Source organism: Lissotriton helveticus, chromosome 9 (assembly GCF_964261635.1).
Source record: "Lissotriton helveticus chromosome 9, aLisHel1.1, whole genome shotgun sequence".
Lineage (NCBI taxonomy): Eukaryota > Metazoa > Chordata > Amphibia > Caudata > Salamandridae > Lissotriton > Lissotriton helveticus.
The window spans coordinates 561609058-561634104 of record NC_136070.1 but is presented as its reverse complement, the minus strand read 5'-3'; the positions used below and the strand labels follow the sequence as shown (position 1 = coordinate 561634104).

The 25047-nt window shown below is 42.4% G+C and overlaps 1 protein-coding gene across 4 annotated transcripts in view; it reads right to left on the bottom strand.

The window, feature by feature from the left end:
• LTBP3 (latent transforming growth factor beta binding protein 3) overlaps positions 1–25047 on the bottom strand; it is an 872522-nt gene that overhangs the window by 241151 nt on the left and 606324 nt on the right. For 3 of the 4 annotated variants that reach the window (XM_078660467.1, XM_078660465.1, XM_078660464.1), the window contains 2 exons: positions 12125–12217; positions 8129–8251 (listed from right to left, as the gene is read on the bottom strand). In XM_078660467.1, coding sequence (XP_078516593.1) covers positions 8129–8251; positions 12125–12217 — 216 coding nt within the window. The remainder of the gene's footprint in view (positions 1–8128; positions 8252–12124; positions 12218–25047) is intronic. The other variant, XM_078660466.1, reaches the window with a different exon arrangement.

Below are 25047 nucleotides of genomic sequence, written 5' to 3'. Positions count from 1 at the left end.
ATAGGGATTATGTCCGTACTGGGCACTTGTAATGGTTGCACAAGGCATTTTATCTTTGTACTCTGTGTAGGGGATTGTATTATCCACATTGTGGGAAAGACCAGGACAGCTTAATATGTTTCCGTTCAATGCAATACAGTATTTCGTACAGGTGATGTTGCCAAGTATTTGCACCATAAGTTCCAAACTTTGTTTTGACATGGAGGTAGAAGGAATGAAAGTTGAACTTGATGACCCTTGGGCTATATTTACTCAGGGTGCAGTCTCAGAACATGTCTATGTTCCTGTCTTTGATGGAACTGCACCATCAGCAGAAACACATACTAGGAAACACAGAGCAGTGGGTACCTCTTTATGTTATTGAGCTATTCTGTCCACTGATTGTACACTACACTAACTATTCATAACTATTCAGAGTGCAGTGCAATTTCAGAGTGCAATGCAATTTCACAGAAAGCAGCTCTTTAACCTCTTGTCATGGTGAATGGGAAGTGAACATGTTCACGGTATGGTCTCCGATGCTTTTGTCTGTAGAGATGCAACTCCCATAAGCATGGTTTAGACCATCACAAAGTAAAGTTAAAAACAGGAATACTGGGGGCAGTGTTTTATGGGAAGACATTGATTCTGGACCCATACATATGGAGAGATATATTTGTTGCCACGATCTTGATGTCCAAGTTTTCAGAAAGCAAAGCTCATCCCGCTCATTGATGTGCCAATTACGCTGAACTGAGATACTGCTAAGAGTTCAACTGCTAACCAGCTAGTCACGGTGAGCTGAAGCCATTACATGTGAGCAGCTCTCCCAAAACAGGAGTGGACGTAGGTTCTAGGGGTACAGTGACCTTGTGGGTGGCCATAAGGGACTCGTAAATGGCTTATCATGGCCCTAGTCACAGCAGAAGAATCCATCACATAAAAGTGATTAGTAGTGGAAGCTGCACTTTTATCATCAAACACCAGAGGGAACCATAGCAGGAAGTGCGCATATGATCTGCTATTTTCTAGTTTCTACCGAAAAAAAAACATTCCCTTTGATAATTTTTTATTGGTTATATTTGGCTTTAACTGAAAAGCTTAAACCCTAATTATGATGAAAAACAGTGTATGGCTAATCAATACACCGAGCTCAAAGCTTGCTCACGCTCCTAGCAGAAGTAATTCCAACTAAGAAAGTCATCTTCCATGGAAAGGGCTGCAATTCAGCTATGCACATCTGGCCAAAACAGGCCCCATCAATCTAGAGAGTACCATATTCAATTGCCAGGGAGAAGCTCTTCTAGATGGAGGAATAACTTTCCAGAGACTGTGTAACAAAATCTTTAATCACTGAAACAGTGAAGTATGCCTGAGACTTTGACAAATAAAGAAGTTAAAAAAGCATCATCTATTCCTGGTATTTTCTCGGGTCTGCATGGCTATTCATACTCCATGTGAAGAAACGTCTCCACTTGAATGCTTATTAAGACCTCGAAGGACGCTTTGCCTTGTTGAGTCATGGTAGGTTGGAATAACAGAGCTTGCCTATTTTCCTGGACACAAGATCTGAAGTCTCTTGTGAGGTAGAATGGACATTTGAAGATTGGCCGGATACTTTCACTGGCATGGCTAGTTTGGTGCAATGAGAATCATTTTGGCACTGCTGAGTATGAATTTGTTGATGACTCTCAGAAGGAGCAGTATGGGAAGCAAAGCGTAGAGAAATTCTTTCAACCAGCTTATCAAAGGATCATTCCTTAGGTACCCTGCTCCTGGAAACCTGGAGGTGTAAATGAGACATTTTCTGTTTTCTTCTGGAGCACACCTATCTATTTCTAGAAGCCCCAAGCAAGAGAAGACTGTCAAAACCTGGACTGTTCCCATTGGAGAAGGGTCAAGGCTGAGTTGCATATGGCTGGGTCCAAACTAAGATGTCATGGTGTGCAAAATAACAATGGATTCAGATGCAGCCTGGGTAGTTACCAGTGGCTGGGATTAATTCAAGCCCTCCACCTCTCACTTTTTTGGATGCTGCAGTGTGTCGCAAAAGGTGGGATGGGTATGCCGACACATGGGTCTCATGCACACTGTGCCACTGGAACCAAGTAATATCTGGCTAGTGAACCCTAACTAGGGTGAAACTGGTCCTGGGATTCTTGGGCTCCGGTTCAGAGAGGATCTGGCATGGCAATTTGGGCTGAACTATACCCATTTGAAGAGGGTCAAGACTGGTTTGCATATGGTTGGGTCCAAACTGAGGTGGTATGGTGTGCAAAATAGCAGTGATTACCAGTAGCTGAGATTAAATCAAGCAGCCCATTCCTTGTTTTTTGCACACTACAGTGCTTTCAGAAGTCTGGCAGATCTTCTTCCCAAAAACACCCAATCTTCTGCTCTCCATCTCAGGAGTATTTAGAGACTTTCAACCTGATGTCTTACATTTTGTTTCAGCTCCAGCAATGGCAAAAGAATCAGCTGGTACCAACTCCTTCTGAAAATGTTGATCTAAATGCATGGTTCTAAATGTATTCTGCAGTTGACCTTTCACTGAGAGTGATGGATTTGATGAATCAACAAACAAGCTGAACAATAGGACTAGCTTATGACTTTGACTAGACCACTTCAAAGATAATGTATTGACTTTTGGAGTGAAGATTTGTAAACTGAACTTCTTTGCCGCCCTGGTAGAAAGGTCACAGAAGGCGGCAACATCATCTATCAGAGAAATCCTAAAGGGAACAGACTCCAGAAAACCGAGAGAGTTCTCTCTCCAGCTAGAAGATGATGCAGAACTTGAATAAGGAGGAGAAGTACTGCAGTGGCAACTACCCCTTAGACTTGATGACACAGATCTATGAGATTCACGATGTCTGTCTTGGGAGAGATACTCTGTCTCTTTTTCTCTGGGCCTCTTACTAGAATGTTCAAGCACAGATCTTTTTCTAAAGTCTCTGTAACAATCTTCTATGTACCTGACATCCTGCTGGCATGGTGGAAGAACAGACTCATGTACTTCCGATGAAGGCCGCCATGGAGGTTGCACCCACTGCAGAGATGTTGGCGCTGCAGCGGTGTGGGGTTGATCATCATCCATCATAACACCACATCTAAGAACTCTGACGGAGAAGGCATTTATGGTGCAGCTCTCTTCCTGGCTTCTGGACAGATGACACCTCAGTTCTAGCCGAAGAGTGACAAATCCCTCAAGAGGTGTTTTGACATCTACCCTGAGATCTCTGAACCCTTGATTCCAACATGTGTGTCTTAACATGGATCTTCTGCTCTTCGACCTTCTGCACCTCGACGTTGAGTGTCTCAACACTGACCGCCTTGATATCAAACAGGATCGGGATTGCCCATGACAATGAGTTGCTGCTGCCTCACCTCCAGAAGTGGCAGATGAGGTCACCTGGGAAAAAGAGAGAGTAGAATGATGACCTCTCCTCCCCATTATCACAAGGGCCAGAGGAGGTGACTCTCTGCACCCAATTTCTCCATTCTTTGCCCTGAAGCAAAAACCTTCCCTGTCTCTCAACCTCCTGTAGGACATCTTCTGACAAATTCAACAGTCCTTGTTGGAGTGAGAGTCAGGAAGACACACCTCAAAAATATGTTGGTGGTCATTCCTTAACAACTTCCCTGCACAGGCTGAGCAGTTATTAAAGAGTACTGGCACAGTGGCAAGAAAAAACAGGAAGGTGAAATCACCCCAAGGAAAATTAAGAAAAAGAAAACCTTTTCATCTTAAAAAGGTGTCTAAAGACAGAAGATGTTGAATAAAGGAAAACACACCCGTTCGAAAATTAGTGTTAATTGCCAAAAATGCTTCCAAATTAAGCAAGGTTGTGTTTAGGCCATTTCTCACAGAGTGGGAAAAAAACAAGCTGCCAATTTGTCACCCCGCTGAGCATGAGGAGATAGTGCAGGCTTCCAATTTTTTTAAAGGTGATGTATTATTTGGTTCACTTTTTTTTATTTAATTGGTGCACCACTTCCTCTTTTTTATGCTATGTTACATATTCTATTAAAGTGATATTTCTCAGCTAAATATTCTATCCTACAGTCTTTACTTGTGTCAGGTAATTAGTTCCCTTAGTCTGTGCTTAAGTTAGGGAGAATGCCTCCTGAGTAGGCTGTATTCATGTTAGGTAAATTAGCACCCTCTGTGTGAGCTCATGCAAGGAATGGAGATCTGCTCTATCCATGTTTGTTTCAGGGAGAGAAGGATTTCACTGTGCTGAGTTGTGGTTGCAGAGGGAACGTGGATGCCACAGTTTGTGAAGCTAGGCAGGGAGAGTATCCTTGCCTTTTGGGTCAGACGCAACATCTCCCTTCTGCAGGATTACAGAAGTTCAGTGACTGCTAGTAGATACAACAAAACAAATCCTAATCAATTGTTATCTTTCAAAAGTTTGATTTATGGTAGAAGAGAAAAATAAAAATGCTAATTTCCCTGCTCCACTACAGCAACAAAGGATGTATTGATCATACAACTCTTGCAACACTTGACTCACTAGGTTTCACCAACAAATTATTACAAAGGCTCTCAATAAATCTTCCAGACCACCAAATGATTATTTTATGCTCTTCTGGTGCTTCTCTTGCTACACACTACCCGGGTTATCTATTGGTATTCACCAAAGTTCAGTCCTATCACCCGTTCTCTACTTCCTGTGTACCACTGATAATTATCATGTCTTTATTTCGCTTCTATCGCTTCTATGCCAATGACACTTAGACATATTTCTTTTTTCCCTCTTTCTCTACAGACTTCTCCATCTAGTCCCATATCGTAACTATTACTTAAAACACCATTCTATGGCTCCTTTGATACTTGGCCTGAACAAATGCAAAACAAAAGCTTATGTTTGCATGTCCAGACCAACACACTTTTTATATGATCCCCCATACTCTGCCCACCTGATAATCTCACATCCTTTACCCCCTGCCAGAATCCACATGCACTATTTAATTGCACTATGAAACTGGAAACTGTGATTTTCCTGGTTACCAACTGCTAAATATAGTCACAACCCACCCCAACTCCTCTTCCACATTGTGAAAGACCAAATAAACACTGTGAAAAAAACCTGAGTATGTATTTCATTCCTAGTGGTATACTAGAAAAGGGGGTTTTAATAATAATACGTTCTCTTAATCAGGACAATTTTATTAACTGTGCTGCTAGATGCCTTTCTTCATCCCCAGAGAATTACCAGACTCCCTCATTCTGTCATTAGACTATATGACGTTCTGCAAGGCACTATACAAACAACTGGGTCAGGTCATCAAATACATACTTAAAAGTACATGGAACTGCTTTGATATGCATTAAAAAGCTCTCCCTCTACACACCTGCAAGCAACTAGCATCCAGCCGAGCATAATATAGCAATTAGGCCAAAACCAGCCCATGCAGACATTAGGGTTCCAATATTTCAGCTTCCTTGTATCCCACTGTATTGGTGTGTACTTCCAGATGAATTCCTCGCAATCACCCTTAGTTCATGAATGCCCCACAACACGCCGTCTTCTAAGTGAGCCCCATTATGCAAGATGACACTAAAAATACTATTGTGCCTAAATTCTAAATAGGAGTCTCAACATTGCTTTGTAATAAACTCTGTGTTAGTTGTTGATTGCATTTTTCATAGTCTAATGTCGCTATCACCAACTGACTAATGTTTCCATTCCTTCTAAAATGTATTCACCAATGAAATAGAGCTCTCCTGCACATTCCTTTCTAACTATTTGCCCCATCTCTAGTTAGAATGCTATTTCTCACTGTTATTGGTAATAAAACTACATAGGTACTACAGGAAAAATGAAAGAACCATCCAAGTCATAACCAAGGCTAGGGTATATGTACTATATTCTCTAAAGTTGGTAACTGGTGTGGGGTGTTCTACTTCTTAGGTGGCTGAACACTCACCCACCCTGTGAAAACAGGAGCAGAATTGTGGGACAGGGAGGCTTTACCTGCTCATAAAATAAAATAAAAAGTTGTATTTAAGTATGTGGGGAAGGATATATCTAGGCAATACTGTTTTAGGTTTAAACGTATAATAACTGATAAAAGCCCACCAAAAGGAAAATAGCCCTCACCAGTGTAAATACATAAACACTGAAAAAACACCTGTACAGCCAAAACCTAACTGCCATTCAAAGAAAAGAAAAGGAGAGTGAAAGAGTTATTTTTATTTCTTCCTGAAGAGGTCAGTACAATGTAACTTTGTTATACAAAGCAGCAAGAAAGACTGGGCTAAAATTATGCTTCTTGAGTTTTGTTGTTTAGGCATGTCACTAAAATATTGTTCCTTCTTTCTCTTGCTTTTTTCAGTTTTGTGGTATTTGGTCTAAAGATGCAGGGCTTAGAAGCATGTTTAGGTCTTGTTTAACTATTTTATAAACTGTAGAGAATCAGGAAAATACAAAATCATGGCTGGTTTCATAAGAACATTTACTCACAGAGAACGGGTAAAACCCCATGATATAGCAGCCCCCTTTTCTAGCAAATCAGTTTAGATAGCAAAAGAATTGCGAATCACCCCAGGCTTTAAACATTCAATGCAAGGTGTAGAGACAGTTATATGTGAAAAGAGTGCTGTCACTAAGCATCTGGGATAGTGGTGAAAACAGGACACCAGACTTTTGGAAAACATGGAGCACAGTCTCACTTGGAATGCTGCTGCAAAAAAGTTCTTACCAAATTCAACAAAGATTGGAGTGTTATTGTTTGTATTTGCAGTGATTCAGCTACGTATGTGAAAAAGTTCTGCAATGACCTGTCAACATCGATACCTGAGCTGAAGTGCTTCGCTTTAAGAGATCATTCCCACTTTCTAGATGGTATACTGAAAGCCTCTTCACAATCTTCAGAGTTAATGAAGAATGCTATTGACTTTTTAGTCCATTCTGGTGCACTGTTTTGTTATGCGCAGAAACTAAAACGCAAATATTTCTCATTTTGAGCTTTGTGTGTCATCAAAGAAAATTGTCCCAATTGTGTCATTTAGCTGGTGGTTCTCAGTCCTAGAAGCCAAGAATGCTATATTATCCATGTGGCAACCTGTACAGAATCTTTGCTAAGTGATGATGCCAAAGGCAAGAAATGTGAGGATCTTTGGTCGCATAAAACACGCTCTTTTACCAAGTGCTCAACATGATTGGTATAGATGTGAAGCTTCTCCTTGAGAGTAGGCTGGGCGACACTTTTAGTGAGTTGGCACTGCAACATGTTCCATGTCAGAGTGCTTGCCACTTGGTTAGCAAAGAAATGTTGAGGTGCAATTCTGGACATTTTATTTTACAATGTATGAGAAATCGCTTGCAATGATGCATAGAAATGTCCCTTCACCAACCATGGCATTTGAAGTAAATGAAGCCTCACTGTGGGACTCTGCACAAGATCTAGATCCCTTCCATAAAAAGGAGAATTGTATCCAGACTTCCAAAAGTGCTACTTAATTTTTGACCACTTCAATAACTCTGAGGGCATATGCGCCCAGTTCAAAGCATTTGTTCCAGAACCCGTCACAGAGAATTGCAATCTTCAGGTGCATCAACATTGGCATGGAAAGCTATGTCAGTGGACAGAGTTAGAAAATTGTCTACTGGCTTTTTTGGCTTTGCCTGTCTCAAGTGTCATTGTTGAGAGGGCCTTTTCACAGATACAAGATTACACGGGAAGGAAAGAGTGAGCGTGCATGATCAAAGACTCACTGAAAAAGTATTGTATGGTGTATTGCAATATGTTTGATTTGTGAAAATGTATTTAGACCTCATATACATAGTATGTACACTGTCAGTGCAGAAAGCAAACAATAATAAAAGCAAAACTTTCCAAAAACACTGTTTCTGTTGTTTTTTACGGCACGAAAAATGTGTAACCACTGATAACCACTGTTTTATAAAGTTATTGAAACCACTTGTAAACACTGAAAAAAAACACCAGAATTGACCAAAAATAGAAACTGAAAACAGGAAAGCCTAGATATATCCCTCATTACTTTCACTTTATCTTTAACTTGTCAAATAAGCATTAACCACGCTAATGTTTCTGTATGCAACTTATTTTGCTACACACTCATGTTGGGCATTGTGCTGGAAGGTTAGATGTATATGCAGTCTAGTAGGGTGGTACATACCAAGACACTGGGTGCGAGAGGGTCCCAGGATGAATCCTGGCTTGCAGGCACAGCGGAAGCTCCCCTGGGTATTGAGACACTCTCCGTTCTGGCACACTCCGTACATTGTACACTCATTGATATCTGAGACAAAAGAGAACAAGGAAAACACTCAAATTAATAATACAGCAGACAAGGGCAGAGGTTTGTGTGGGTGGAAAACAGAGGCAAGAATCCAAAGGAAATTGCATGAAAAGATCTAAAGCCAGATTTCCACACGTATTTTAGTAAAATATTCTGATGGATAGGGGGTGGTTAGTGCCAACCAACACTAGTTACAATAGTGGCAATGCTATGAAATGTTTTGATGAACAGTTGGTAACCACAAAGGTAGGAGAGGAAAAGGGTAAAAGAGGAGAGAGTTAGCTCTGAGGCTAAGGCGGCCCTTATTGCAAATTTACTGTAACAAAACATGGCTACCCAAATTCAATTAAACCACCTGGAACAATTAATATTTAGGGAGAACATGATTCCATGCGGCAAAACAACCAAATTGTTGTAGAAGGAACATAATGATCTATCCAACAACTGAAAACAATACAATTAAGTATTCAATTATTAAAACAAAGTTTCCCCAATTAATGGAAAAGAAAAGAAGCACGTGCTTGGGGGATGTTACATAGTTACTGCTGTCAAAGCTGTGCTCAGCACAAGTGGTGTTCACACAATGATCTCTAAAAAGAGCACAGTGTGTAAAAACCGCAAAGCAACACAACCAAATCACTAAACAATCAATGACACTACATATACAGTAAGTTGTACATCGGTTAGTGACTGAATCCCAATAGGGTCCAGTTCCTGCATGCGTCGATGGTGTTTTGCCCTCAGTTCAGTAATGGCTTATCCCCAGGAAAAGTTTATGGGGAGCAGATAGGGATGTCTGTATCTAGTAAGTCAGCATGAATTTTAGCAGTCTGGGAACGTTCAAAAGGATTGCATGTTGGAAAGAGAATTTGAAAAATGATGGGAAACTCCGTTCAAAATAATCGTGTGTTGTAAAGAGATTTGAATCTATTCTCCTGCAGCAGGCGGAGTCACGTGGTTCCTTGTTAGACTTCCAGGTCACGGCCTACCAGTTAGCACCTTCTTTCTGAGCCAGTAATGCAAGATTGTGGGGTCCTTCGGCCACTTTGGACCATTTACATTAACTCTCGTTCCAAAACACTAATATTTTGAACATGGCTCCCTGTCCTTCTTCACATTGATGTTCTCCGTACATACCTAACACAAATGTAGTAAATGTAGTATTTCCCATTATTTTCGTTGGTACAAAAAAGGTTATTGTGGCTGAAGGAACTGAAACTTAATAATCTCTACCAAGGCAGTAGCAAAGAATTAAAAAATTAAGGCGTGCTTATTTGGAAGGATCCTTCATTTCAGTGTAATGAGGTGCTGAATAGAAGGATGCTCGAACAGTCTCTCATGCAATATGTCTACCACTATTTATTAATCAGTGAGGTCTTTGGAGGATTATATCAGCTTGCGAATGTCAGCCATCACAAGTGTCTGAAAGATCTGTACCAGTCTCCTTAGACTTCCATCCAAAAAGCTGGTGCTCATTCTTGTAGCATTATGTCTGCACTTGATTAAGGACCTACTGCCAGTCACTATGTGCAGTATTCAGGTAACTCACCTAGGCCCTCAATGGCTTTTTGACAGTTACCTCACCTATTATTGTGGGTGCCGCTAGAGCACTTGTTGACAAACCTTACAATATTATGATTGTTTTTGGTCACTGTTAGAACCTCTGGTTCAGCTTCTTGGACAGTGTCATCTGGATATATAGACTTTACCACTTACGTTCAACAAGTTCTTCTGTGTTGGTTAGTTGAAATGGAAGCTCTGGAAGTGTTGATCCTAATTTGACTGTCAGCAATGCAGATAGCAAACAATTCCTCATAGGTGCTTTCTCATTCTGTCATCGAAGTATACTCTCTCAGTAGTTCTGGTAGATAGATAGGTAAATACAAAGTTCCAGATGGTCCCTGAGCTGGGACGTCCTCCAGTCCTCTCTGGACATCAGCAATGCCCTTTACAACACACTCCTACTATGGTCCATTGTGATAATACAAGCTTTACAAAAGCTTAGAGTGATGCACATTTTTAGTGTTAGACTCTGGCACCACATCCGTTCGATCTTGAAACGTCTTTATTAGCTTCTCACAGCTGCACAAATACAATTCAAAACACGCTGTATGACCCACAAGGAGCCTTAGCTAACATTTTTTTTTAAGTGCTGAAGCAGGGCCCTTAGATCTAGCGAAGCCAATCTTTTGGTCAATCCCAGAACCTAGCAGCACAACAAGATCGATGGAAGAAGAATTGCTGTGCTCAGACCAAAAACTGCAACTATCTATAGGAAGAACCAGAAGATTCCACTGTTTTAACAGCACGTTTGAAAGACATTCCTTTATTACAGGTGGGTCGGAATTCTGAGTTGAGTGGTATTTAACGCGCCTATTAGTCACTGGGTGAATTAAATGCCTTACCCTTCGTTTAATTTCGACATGTCAAGCTTGTTGATGTTTAACAGGGTAAAAGTGTATGCTATTTACCATACCATGTTGCTTTTAGTGTGTTAAGCACCAGCATCTACGTTATTCCCCCAAAAATCAGAATAGGCACTATTTATCACACCCGATAATAAATGACATGCCTAGGTGTATCGTTGTTTATGACGTGATAAATAGCACCTTGATTCTGATGAACTTGGAATGTGGGCCATGCTTCTTACATACTGTTTCCACTTCCCTTCAGCTCTCATCCTAAAGATTCCCTGTCAGCTGCTCAATGCAGTGGTTCTATCACTGTCTGAAGCAAATTCTTCTTGTGTGCATTCAGTATTCCAAATAGAAATGTAAAATACATGCATTCATTCATACAAAAGTTTATATGTCAGACAATTGCATAGAGAAATATCAGCTGACATAAATATTGTGTCCTAAATATAACTTTAAAAATATCATCTCATTGGCTGTTGAGTTTCTATGATCTTACCGCAAATAGTCCATATTTATATAGACAATATTTAATGCACGATATTGCTGTCAGATGATATTTTCACAACGGTAGCCTAGTACCACACAATACAGGTTAATTTCTGTACCTCTCCAAACCAAAAGAATTGTCTTGGTGATTCCTTGACGTTTTGATCAGATTGAAATATTTGCCGAGCAGTCCCATGTTCAACAAACCCTTCAATCTCAGTAAGCATCCGATCATGTTTGTCTCTACTGAGAGACATATTGTCTACCTGGACATTCATGATTAGGTAATGATTGAAACACTATTGAAAACAAATCTACCATCGATTATTTTGAGATGTCTTGCAACTTTTGTTTCTTAAAGAGTAACATTAAGCCCGAGTGACTCCAGCATACCAGCAATATCGATTGTGCAAAATTTGAAACAACCAGAGGGGCATATTTACAAGCCCTATCGCCACAGGCACGTCACTTTTTCCGACGTTTCTCTGGTGATAGGGTTTCGCCTTACAAAAGATCCTGGCTTTAAAATCATTAAATGGATATTTAAAATATGGGCTTCTCCCATTGCCTGCAAGCATATAGGGTCCTTAAGACCGATTTATCAGGGCATATAGTCATAGCCGTAGCCAAATATTTGGGGATAGTTTGGCATAAGAGGAGACGTCTTTTAGATGGGGAATTATGATAAACTGTTAAAATGATCAATTGTGATGTAGATATTCTTAGTATATAGAATGGCTAGTCCTTATACTTGTGTACTGATTTTATATGTTTTAATAGTTGTACATATTTTACCATTACTGTATTAGATCAAATGTCATTTGTACCTTTTATGGCACATATTGCCGAAATAAAGATGATGATGATGATGGATATATGTCTGGCTACCGCACTTAGTACCACAAAATCAAATGCAGATTGAAAATTCTGAGCTCATGATTGCAACCCAACACTGTACGACAAGCCTTACCCTGGCAGTGGGTACTGTTCAGTCTCTTGTAGCCCTGGGGACAGTCAGAACCTATGTCACCCCTGAATAGTCCGGTCTTCTGCACACCTGTATCTGCAAAAAATAAAACAATATACAATAGAAATAAAAAAAGAAACGTGAAGAGGATGGGTCATCTATGAGTGAACAGACGCAATATATGGCTCTTAGCAACAGGTTTGGGGCTGGGTGCTAGGCAGAGGCATGCATGTTCTAGGAACAGAGAAAAGCGGGGCATTACTTATTCTGAACCAAGGGTGTAGGCTATAGTGTAGAGGTGTGTAAAATCTCTGTAATTAGCTTTCGTGTAACTACAGGAAATTTTGGCAAAATACATGTGTAATTGTGTGCAATATAGTCGTATTAAATGCATCCTCGCATACGTTTTTAACACAAGGACACGTTTTGCGTTAAAAAATAGTGCAAAAAACGAAAGCATTGCAAACGACAGCCACTTCCATCCTGTAATTCCAATGCATTCACTGTAAATTTTTACAGCGAAATGCGTATTTGCAACAATTCTTTACTGCAAAAGGCGTGAAATTACGCGGTGTGATGATTTCTAGGATTTCACAATACAAGAGTAACACAAAATTCCCCAAATTATGCACATTACGCCAGCATCATTTAATTTTTTTTCTGGACCTACTTTTGGTGCCCTAACGCGAGATGCTGGTTAATATACTGAATACACTAGACGTGAGTGTAGCTGCACACCTTACTTTTTTAATGTGAACCTTACTGAATACCAGTGATCCCAATGTTTTTCCTTTGTGCGTGCTACCGTGTGTAGAGTGATTAGAACCCTGTCACTCAAAATATATGCATCAAATGAGGCTCTGGACTACCAAAGTCTAAACACGGTGCACAGCTTAACAGACGACGATGAGTCGTCTCCACATTCTCTATACACAAAATTTAGGACTGAATTATACTGAAACAGGTAGTAGGCTTTTATTTTTTGCTAGTACTAGGAGTAGTGTTACTTTGCATTCTAGAAGGAACTTGGGAATCTCAGACATCATACATTAAGGGCTTGATTACAAGTTTGGCGGTGTGGGAGCGGGCCGCCACACCACCGCCCGCTCCCACACCGCCAAACAGGGCTGCTGCCGGCCCACCAGATTACGAGTATTATTGTGGTCTGGCAGGAGGGCGGCGTGGTGGGCCGGCAGCAGTGCAGTTGAGATGCTCATAAATGAGCCTTAAACTTCACCGCCGCGGGACAGCCAGTGCATATTCCTGCACGGCATGGACTGTGCAGTCCATGCCGTGCAGTAATGGGGTGCATGCACACTGGGGGCCACAACATGTTCCCCCCTGAATGCAGCCCAGCAAACATGGCCAAGAGGGGCCCCTGTAGGGTCCCCTTTCTTTCCTCACTGCCAGCAGTTTCATGGAGTAAGAACCTCCAAGCGATCGCTGGCAGTGAGGAAAATCGTAATACTCTTGGCGGTGCTGGAGGGCACTACAAAGTATATTGCGACCCTCAGACCGCTGCGCACCGCCAGGAATCTCGGATCCCTAGCGGTTGCGGTGGTGCCATAGCGGTTCGACCGCCCAAGTTGTAATCTGGACGGTGGACCGCTGTGCCACCGTGAGTTTGGCGGTCCTCGGACCACCAAACTTATAATTAGGCCCTAAGGGTCCCAGTTTTATTTTTATAGAAAGCAAAATAATTTTTTTAAACAAACACATGACCAGCTAAGGAAACTAACGTTTTATGCAATGATATAGGCTGGATGAAAAAAACGAAAAAAGTGAAAGATTTTACTTCTGCTGTACACCAAATTAGAAAATTCTACACAAACGTGAAATGTGCTGCTGTGCTCCAAAGCTGAAAAACTGTGCTTCATTGTGAATTGAAAATCTGCACAGTAGTCTAACAAGTATAAGTGGAGAAATATCTGTAGTTATGAACAAAACAGGAAGGGATAAAAAGTGCAGATTTCTCATTTGACACTTTTGTTTGAAAGCCCAAGCCAAGTTTCATCATCACGACAATGGAACACAGATTAGGTAGAAGAATGTACCAGTACACCTTCAGATCAAAGCCACTGATCTGTCAAGAAGTGTCTGAGACATCCTCCAGGGAGATACATTTTCTTACTTGTTAAAATCCCATTAAATTTACAATAGAATTACAGACGGTGTCTGAACCTGATTCCATGCATCTCTGGGTAGCCTATATTTTTACATGATTCTTACTCCTCTGCTGTGATGATGACCCATGAAGTTTTTGCTGCTGGTGTTAAAACATAGACATAATTATGTGGAAAATTAGAAATCTTAACTTTATTACATAGGTATTAAAATAGCAACAACTTATTCCTTTATGTACATAAGGGCACATACTCTTTATAGAATATTGTGCAATTCGTATATTCACTTGTGAGCCTTTGTTTTTACCTTTGAGGCACCATGCCGTAATTCAAGCTTGAGTTCAGCAATCTCTCTTATCCATAGTAGATGTAAAAAATAAACCGCATTTTTATTTACAATTTCAATTCCTGTCCACCGTTTAACAAAGTCTAATACTTAGTTTTAAATTACAGTGGTGGTACTGACCCAGTGAAGTGGTCTTGTACATCTCCAACAACGTAAAATAGGCTATTTTATGCCAGAATCTATGGTTTCTGCACTGAAATATCAAAATGCCCACCCAAGTGCCTTTAAGAAGAATGTTTGGCGTTTGGATATGTAGTGGCATGTTCTGGTAATAGGATATAATTTTCCAATTGCACTGAAGATCCAGGCAACAAAGGCGGAACTGGATACAGCACATCTTCATTCCATCCTTGTATTTTTGTCTGCACTATTCCACTCTTTTAACCCTTTCAGAAACCTTCTTGCACACTATACTCCCATACGACCATACTCCTTGCTCTGTTCTCTGAACCTACTTTATTCTCCCAGTTCTGTTTACTGCCAGTTCTCTGACCCCATCACCCCTTCTCTTTCCCATGGTCTTTCTAATGCCCCCATCCCCTCCAAACTTTCTGTTCACAATCCTGTTGGTCTGCTGTCTTCCTCTATGTCTCCATCTATTCCATATCTATCATTCACGTCTCCTCTTACTCCCTCATCCCAGTTTGGATCTTCCCCACTCGCTCAGAGATCTCATCAGCCCTGTCTCTCCTAGTTGTTCCCTCTCCTCCTGTCTTTCTTTGTTCTATCATCTTCATTTTCGACTAATTGTATTCTTGCCTCTCTATCTTTCTCTCTCCTAGTTTTCCTTCTCGTTTCTATTTTGATAGCCCATTGTTGCTTCTATTTGCTTCCTCTCTCGAAGCTCGCTCCCTGGCCCAGAATTCCTCCTCACAATGTTCTGTTATACCTCTCCTATCTCCTAATTCTCTGGGTTCTCCTCCCTTTTTTCGTAGTGATTCTCAACCCACCCCCCTACTTCTTCTCTCACTTCACTCCTTTTGGTTCTTAATTTTCTTCGTGCTTCTATTTTGCATAGATTCTTCTCTTCCCCATATCAACTGTTTTACCTTCTAACCTGGATCATTTCCTCTCTCCATGCCTTAATCTTTCTCCAGGGATTTTCTACTATGTCAAATCACCTCCTTTCGCCTTTCCTCTTTATCCTTTCTTTCTTTGAGCACTTCAGCTCACTGAAAGTTAAAACATATTGCCAACTTCTCGGGGTCTCCACAGTGGATATTCATGAGGTGACTATACAAATTGTAAGTGTGTTGGCCATCTACCAACAGGATTCTACTATTTGGAGGGTGGGTGAGGCCAGCATCTGCCTCCCACTCTTGCTTCAGAGAGGAAGAATACCCTCTCTTTGCCAGAGTACATTCCGACAGGTCTGGAAAATGTAATCACCACACTAGTCAAAGAGGGGAAACAATGACAGAGCTTTCTGTTAGGAAAACAATCTACAGTTCTGGACTCTTTTTTTCTGCGAGTCGCTTGCTCGTCAACATCTACTATTCCCAGGAAAATGTCTGCTACCCTAACTCCCAACGCAGAGAGAGAAACAGTCTGCAAAAGCTTACAGTCAGCGCTACCACACCATTTGATAAAGCACATCTGAAGGGTGAAAGAATGCCTATCTGTGGAATCTTACCCCACAACCTACATCCGTACCCCAAGGCCAGCACCTCCAGAGTCGAACTGGCCTATAGGGCAATCAATCAGTGTCAGATGGGCTGGATTGGCAGGGCAGTGTACAGGCCACTTTATTTAGCCATCTAATTTGCTAATCGGGGCCACTTATATTTTGGTGCCCGGGCCTATTTTTTCTTCCAGAACGACCCTGTGTATTTTCCTTTCGAGGTATGGCCTGCAGGGAACTAAACCGATGAACTGGTGTTGCCCTGCTATGCAGTATCTTGAAGCACCTACCTCCTGCACGCAGGGCTGGCTTTTGGCATGAGTGAACTGGGCACAGGCCCAGGGCGCCAATCTTCAGAGGGGCGCATAGTCTGTATTAAAATCCGGCAGACAGTCCCTCTTGACACCAATGATGCACACAAAATTTCTTTTAATCCTTGTTTAATTGCCTCAGGTGCCTTTCTACGCCCCATCAACCCTTCCTACCTCTCCGACCTCCCACTACCTCTTACCTAAATCGGAATGTTTGGGGGAGGTGCCGAGAGGTGTGTGCTCAGAGGCCAGCCACTGCTTTGAAGTGTGACTGAACTGTGAACACAAAATAGGTCCCATGCTGCCTCATTTTATTCTCAAGCTGTAGCCAGGGCGCCAAATTTCTTTCTGCCCAGGGCGCTATCCGAGCAAGGGTCAACTCATGCCAGCGCGGAATAATGTAACAGTCCGTTCTTAGCTCTTCAGGCTGCTGGTGGAAAAGAGAGGAAGCGGCCCATCGGAGAAAGACACCGTGCCACGTAAGAGTTAACAGGGAAAATCTAAAACAACGGAACCTTGTCGGGCACACCTCTGTGTTAGGCATGCTAAATTCAGCTTTCATGGGGTCAGGTGCATGTTTGAGCGTCGTGTTTTGACAGGAAAGTGAGTTGGGAGATAAAATCGACAGAGAACTATGCTTCAGTATTTCCTCCCTCGACTTTACCCCCTCTTTCCAGTACTGTTCCCCCTCGTCCCCACGTCTTTTCCTTCCCTCCTCCTTCAAAGACAGGGTGGAGTGCCCTTTCACTTCCTCCACAGAGGCGGAATGTCAGATTCAGGCAGGGAAAAGCCAACAATTATCTGTACGCAGCTGCCCAAGGGATGAAAGCCATGAGCCAAAACAGTTACCTCACTGTCCAGACCCGGCCTACTCTGAAGTGCAGGGTCCATGGGACCTCGGCCAAAGCAGTCATTTCACTGTTCAGACCCCGGGTAGACCAGCCTGAAGTACTGCTGTGGGTGTGAGCTGTGCCAGCTGTATCGCTGCACATAAATTAGCACAGTCCAAAATTTCGCTCTAGGAGTGAAGATCTACTATTACAAATCTGAGGTTTAGAAGGCAGGGCTGGAGGGGTGAAGCAAAATGAACACATCATTGCTCAAGCATTGAAAGACTCTGGGCCTGATTACAAGTTTGTCGGTCCCACCACCGAGGTAGCGTCCGATTCACATCTGCCAGCTAAGCGGCCCGCCCTCTGTTGTTGGATTTTAGAATGAAAGACTGCCGACACCAACAGCCATTTGCCGACCGACGCAGCGGCCATAGGGTGGTACAGAGAACTTTCACCGCCGTCTGAATTATGAGTTGGCCTTCTGATGAGCCGACAGTGGCTGTGGGACCACCTGCGTCGAGTCGTTGGAAACAATGGAATTGGGGTGCATACTCCCCAATTCTTTTTTTTCCCTTCAGTCTCCAACATGGATCCCTTCCTCCAGGTCCCCCCTTCACAGCAACATCTTGACCCCTATGAACTCAACAATAAACCAATATACGCAATAAGGTAATGTCCATCCCAGTGCTCATTTTCATGAAAAGGAAGGCCCTTTTAACCTAACAGCAAAACCAAAAAACTGTACAATTCACTTGATACAACAAACAAGGTTGCTGAACCCAACATTCTATCAGAGGGGTGCTACACCTCCTTCTCTTGCTGGCAATTGGCGTCCTTCCTGATAGTGCGATTCCAGCTATTATCCTCTCCACTCTTCTATGGGTTTACACAGGACTATACCCGTAGGGAATTGCAGCGCCGGCCCTACGAGGAGCAAACGCCCGATGATGAAGCATGACACCTCTTGGGGCGTGTGAGGGCAGCAGAGGATGTAGAATGTCTTTCCCTCTCATATTTGGGTCTTTAATACCTAGGATTACTTTTCTTCTTCCTCTCCTCTCCACTTTTCATTTTCATGCTTTACTGCACGGGTGACTTTTTGCACCCGAATACATGGGTGACTTTTTGCACCCTAGTATAGGAACTTTGTCCTCCTGTTGATTATTATACAGGTACAGTTAGCTCAAATGTTCACAGTGTTTTAAGTATGCAACCCGCCCAACAGTTTATTGTTCCTTTAGCATTAAACAATAGTCTTTAGCAGACGTGGGTGACTGCCATGTGCATCTTAATACATCTCATCCCATGGCTGTGGCTAAGTCCCATGGTTTACTTGCAAGTTGCTCTCAACAGTCCTGGATGTGCAGCAGATACAGTCGCATCCTCCCTCCTTCACAGTGTGGACTCTTCTTTGTGGGGCAGGATAGTGTTGTAAGTTGGATGCTGGATGGAAGGTCTTCGCAGCACAGTCAGGCTCAACAGCTGATGCCCTCTTGGTTGGCTGCGGGGAGGTCCTCAGCAGAGCTAGTTGTGGTCTGTAGGCCATACCTTGTTATGGTGATATATTCGAGCAGTAGCAGCCCTTGGGAAGATCGGGCTCTCTGGCAGCGACACAATCATTCAATCCTTGTTAGCAGCACCAGGTTTACTGCCGGGTGACACGTTTATGGCACAAACTTGGCATAGTTAAGTCCATGCACTGTGCAAAGAGGCAAGGATACCTTATCGCATCACAGGTCTCCTGGCACACTCTCTATGGTTGTCAGTTCTCTCTAAGGATCCCATTCTGGGAATACACAGACATCTCCACCTGGACAGTTTCTCCTCCCGCAATGCCAGACACATTCTTTCCCTTTCTCAGCAGCCAAGCAGGCAAGCTTCGTTGCTCTTAGTCAGCAGAATGTGCTGACTAAAGGGGATGTCCCCACACGTCTGGGAGACTGGCTGTCACACAGGCACCAGCCCTGGTTGCACAACAGTTCTTCGAGCACTTCCTTTCTTGGTCAAGAGGAACCTAGAACTGGAACAAAGCAGGGTGGAATGGACCCCACTCTTATACATGTTTTCCAGAGAGGGAATGTGAATTCAACGTCTCACGCTTCAGAAACGGTTTGGGTTGGCTCTATTTCAAGTGTCACTCAAGTGGCTGTGCACCAGGCTCTGCCTTTTACAAAGTGATGCTTCTCACAGCAGGCAGCAGTTGGACTGGCTCCAGGAAGGAGCTCCCAAAACAAAAGAACCATGTAGTGTGAGTTTTCTGCACCTGGCTGTCACCAGACTTCCTGAAGCACTAATCAGAGACAGACTCCTCAGTTCAGTGTCTGGAATATAGGCAATGCACCTCAATTGTATAAGGAAGCTAACCTCATCATCCATGTTGTACCATGCTACAGTCAAAGGAATCCAAAATAGAACTTACAGACTAGCACACCTATACTTGGACACACACCCTCTCTCTCGCTCTCTCCCGTGCTCTCTCCCGTTCTCTCTCTCCTACTATCATAGATGTGTTACACGCTCACTGTACTTGCACGCAGGATGTGAGTGAAAGACTCTGGGTTTCACGGAACAGAAGAACTTTACACAAGAGTGGCCGTTAGGCCACATTATCACTGACATAGATAACAATGCCTAGTCACACTAATGAGACCCAAAACACAATATTCCACTACCATTGCTTTATGTACCACACGAAGCACAGGGAGAGTAATTCACTGTCTACTATGCATACACATATGCGACAAAAACAGAGGGGTTGAGGCAATAATCAACCGTACTTGCTAACACTGAAATGTTTTGGGGAAAGTAAGATATTCTCTATGGTGCAATGAACCCTGGAGTACCACCCTTCTCTACTCCAAATGGGAAACGGCCAAAACAAAATTAGTAAACAGTGGTTCAGCACTCAAATTTAGTGATGTGTTGTATAGATTTCATAAGAATTCAGCAAGTACATTTTTCATTGACAGGCACAGTGATCACGGTGTATATGTAAGCAGCAGATAGACAATATAGTTGTTACAGCTTTCTTTCTTCTATAGTTCTTTATGAATTCACTTCATATGGAAAAGTACATCAATGAGATCAAGGATAAAATACAGTAGCCAACACGTTTCGCCCACACAGGACTTCTTCAGGGCTTCAGATTATGCATTGGATTGACAAGTTCCTTTATATTTAAAAGCATTTAAGAACATCGATGTTTTGTTAGTTCAAAGCGTACCGAAATTCTGCTAAAAACAGGCAACTAGCCCCACCTTAACCTTGGCACAAAGCTCAAAGAAGCACCAAGTCCTTATTCTCTTGGTGTCAGACGGCACACATTGCACCGTAGAAGGGAGCCACTGCTGAATTCTTATGCAATCTATACAACGCATCACTAAATTTGAGCGCTGAACCACTGTTCGCTGATGCATACACATATGTTGTGCTCCTCCAGGTCAGAGGAGGGCCCTGGACTTCGCTTTGTCAGACAGGTATGGAATTCTGCGCCCAGGTTAGATTAGTGTGACCAAAAATAAAAGTCCGGATTCGTGCCCGTTTACATTGAAGGGGACATTTCCGCCTATTAAGAGGCATCATCTAAAATGGAAGGGTAATCACCCATGATCAATTCACTGCAGTGGCCTTGCTTGACATACTCTAACGTACAGGGGATAGGTGTTCCTCAGTCAAAGCTGCCATCCCACTGTTACGGCACTAGCCAGCCTAGTCCGCAGTATTAATATAAAATGTTGAGGAAGTGGGGGGGAGTGGAAGAGGGCTCAGCTGCACCACTACATAACTGCACACACAGCGGCCTATTCTTAAGTGCTGCATAAGGGGTACAGGTGGTATGGACAGGGCCAACTAAGCAAGGCACTGGGCAAAGTGCGAAGTCTGTCCCCATGGTCAATTCAATACACAGGTCCCAACCTAGAGTAAAGCACTGAGTTGGGGGTAATTCAATGCAGCGTCATTGCACAGGCCTGGTATTAGGTACAGTGAATGCAAAGGTTTTAACCTTCATGCGCAACAGGTACTCAAGGCACACACTCTGGTTTGGGTCAAAGTGCTTGCAAGTACTTTTCTCCTTATACCTTATTCTCCCTTAAACCCCCATCTCACTATTGACTGTAGTGCTTTCCATCAACTACCATGCAATCACCCCTCCTGGTGCTAGATCAGACAGGGCACCAGAATGCTCCCACATGTTGCAAACGGAGAGGGAAGATGCAGGTGTCATTGAGCCTAGTTCTGCTTACCTAACTCCTTCATAATCTGTTTCAAATCTACCCTATGTCTCCTTACATCATTCACATCTTTCTGTCTTCACCTTGACCCACTGTCTCCCCTATTTGACACCCTAATTTCCCTAAATCAATCTTCCATCCTGTTTCAACATGCACCCTCTCACCATCCCATCATCTCTTCTCCCTGAAAATAAACTGTATTGTAGCCTTTCTAAGGCACTCACTATCTCTTGTCAAGGCCTCAAAACACTTTCTCTAAGTGTGGTGAGTTACTACTACATTTCTAGTGCATGGATTACAGAAGGGTATTGGTGTAGTCCGATCTTTTAGTGCTGAATTTTGGTGTTGCCTATGAGGCTCAAAAATAATACACCAGACATGTACGCAATTACGCATGGCTTACACTTGTGGTTCTAAGCAGTGAGTGCAGACGGGCAAGCAGCATATACAAATCACTCAGTAACTTCACAATGGGATTCAGTTGAGGCCAGGAGTTAGAAAAAGCCAGTTCTTTAATTCTCTTCTGAATTCTCAGTGTTGTTGACAGCCCTTATCCTCTTTAACAGTATATTCCAGAGCTTACATGTATGTACTGAAAAGGAGCTACTGCAAGCCGAGAATTTTGACAACCGTCATGGAGCAATACTTGATTTACAGTTTCTCTTTTGTAACCTCAGTTTGCACTATAAGGAGGATGGCACATTCAATGATTTACCTGTTAAGCCACGCAGTCAGTCTGAAAAATATCCCTTGTATCACTGGTCACCAATGAAGAGCTTTGCAAGCTTGAGTAATGGGATCTAGTCTGTTTACATTGTAGCTGTTTTCACCTCCCTCTCTTTCTATGCCCTCTCCCCATTAGTCTCACACTGTCTGTTGCAAGTTACCGAGCGGGCCAAGAACTCAATGAGCATGAAGACTGAGCTTTCACTGGACTGCCTCACAAATCCACGTCTGCTCTGTTCTTTAACCAAACACTGGATGAGAAAAATAAACATTCCAGTTCAAGTTAACCACAAAGAACAGTCATGTCTAGAAGAAACTGAATCACCCCTGGTGCCCTGCCAAACCATGCTGAATGTATCACCACACACTGGAAAAGCTCCCAGATGCCCAGCTCTTCGTGAGCCCTGGAGACCAGAGGTTATTCTCTAAGGAGCAAAATCCCTACTTTACTAAGAAGCGACATGGCAGGACATACATTTCTCTAATATAGAGATCTGGGGCAGGAGGGCAGTCATAGGTCTGCAGAGTTCCCATTCCTCATTATCATCTCTCCTGTAAATGTATTTCTAAAGAAGTATTGTGAAAGACACATTCTATGTTGCACCTCCTCCATCCTAGCCATCACTACTGAGAAGCTCATGAAAGAACCACCCCTACTCTCTTGTCAAATATCCAAGGCTTAGTAGTCATGCACTTAGTTTTTATCAATGACTCCCTGACTCAAGACTGTACCATCAACCCACCAATGTCACTAGACAAAGAATCGCAATATCATCACTACCCACCTGCTTTGGTTTACCCAGGCGCCTATCTGATTCTTCCGGATCAACTGGAGAGCCACATGGGGTGAAAGGACTCGCTGTACTGAAAATCCCATGACAGGAGAGGGCCCACTTTGCAAAGATTTTCAGGACCGCCTCTATTTAGTGCTTCAGGATACAACAGGAGCAAATGGTTAACATCAGCACAGGCCCAGCTCTACAAAGGAGCGCTGTGCAGAAGGACACCTCCTGTACTCAGGAGTTTAGAGCAGGGCATGCCAGAGGAATCATCACCAGGCAAATCGCTACATTTCTTAACTAGGAAGCCTGAAAGAGGTCATACTCCACTGAGAAGCCAGGGCAGACTGTGGTGTGATACTGGCATTGTGTTAATGTAAGTTGGTGGTAGTTCCCCATATATTATGGACTTATGTTGTGCAGCTAAATAAAATAAATTGTTTAAGAAAACTTAGGATCAAAGATTACTTCATAATGACGACAAGCAGGCTTATCATCAAGAAGAAATGCCTGGATTCTCCGACGCTACTTCCTCATCGAGTGTCAGTAAGTTGTGTCCAGCATTTGTTAATGTGATCAATAAGCATGAAGTTGTGCAACTGTATCATTGTACATCTGGTAAGCAAATTCTCCCTGCATTTTTTCTCCACATCACCAGAAGAATCTGTGAATTTGAAAACTTCCTCACACTGACTGACGTATGCCTGGTATCCAAGGCCTACAAGTAAAGCCGGATCATGCAAGGCATCATAACACTTCCACCAATGTTGTAACATCGTCGGCCGCCATTTTAAAACTCATCATAGAGTATTTTTACTAAAACCAGATAATTAGTGTGCTGCTTTCATTGAGGCTTGCTACACTTCCCGAACATTTGTGTATGCAACGTAGGTAATGTAGACTCATTTATACCTCATTGTGCCAATTGTGTAAAACAAACATGCTTTAATAAGTATATAAATAATACTTTGGGCACTTATCAGTTGAGGTTGGTACTTCACCAAGTACATTTCTCACAGTTCCACAAAAAAAAAAGAACTCGAACGGGACCAGTAGAAAGAAGGTCTCGATCCATATATAAAGCAATAGGTTGTGATATTTTGACTGAAGAGAGAAAATTTGCTATTTTAAAGATCCATTTGGGAGCCAATGGGCGCTGTATTTTAAAACACCTCCTATTTTATTGCATGATGATACAGAGGAGGAGGAGGAAGAGGAAGACACTGATGAACATTCACAAGCCATACAACAACCAGACATACATTTTCGCAAAAGAATTAACAAAATGGTAGTTCATCATAATTTTTTAGGAAGAGATGAGCTTCCTAGAAAGTCAATCAGAGCAATTATTTCTGCTTTCTGAACACTTGCTGATAGATGCAATTAGAGGTAATTTCATGACAAAGTGATTAGAGACCAGCTTGTTCACAAAACTATAGGTAACTGAGAAACTGACATTAGAGAAAGCAATAAAGATTGCGAAGAGTTTCAAAACAACTTTGCAAGGGTTGAAACAGATAGCACATAATTCCAATTCGCTTGAGTGTGTGAGCAATTTCAATGTTTAACAGAAGTGAATGCTGAAGCTCGTTCTGTATTGCCTAGTGATCAAGAGGTGTTTTTGTCTGGGGTTTCAATGACCATTTGTCTTCCAGTAATAATTGTCTGGCTACAGGACAAGTATGCTGTAAACGTAAAATCAAAGGCATTTTGTTTGGATAAGTAAGGGTAGGGAGAATTTTGGGGTGGGTAATATATATTCGAGCCTCAACACCATGTTAAGCAGGTGAACGTGAAAGAGTTTGTGTTGTAGGTCTGTGAGATAAACCATTAAAAAAGTATTGTCCCTATTGTAATATTCTCATCAGAGTAAAACTGTTTAGGTTTTGGCTGATTCAGGTGCTAAAAATACACTGATCGATGATAACCTCTTGTAAATGATTTAGGAGGTTGAA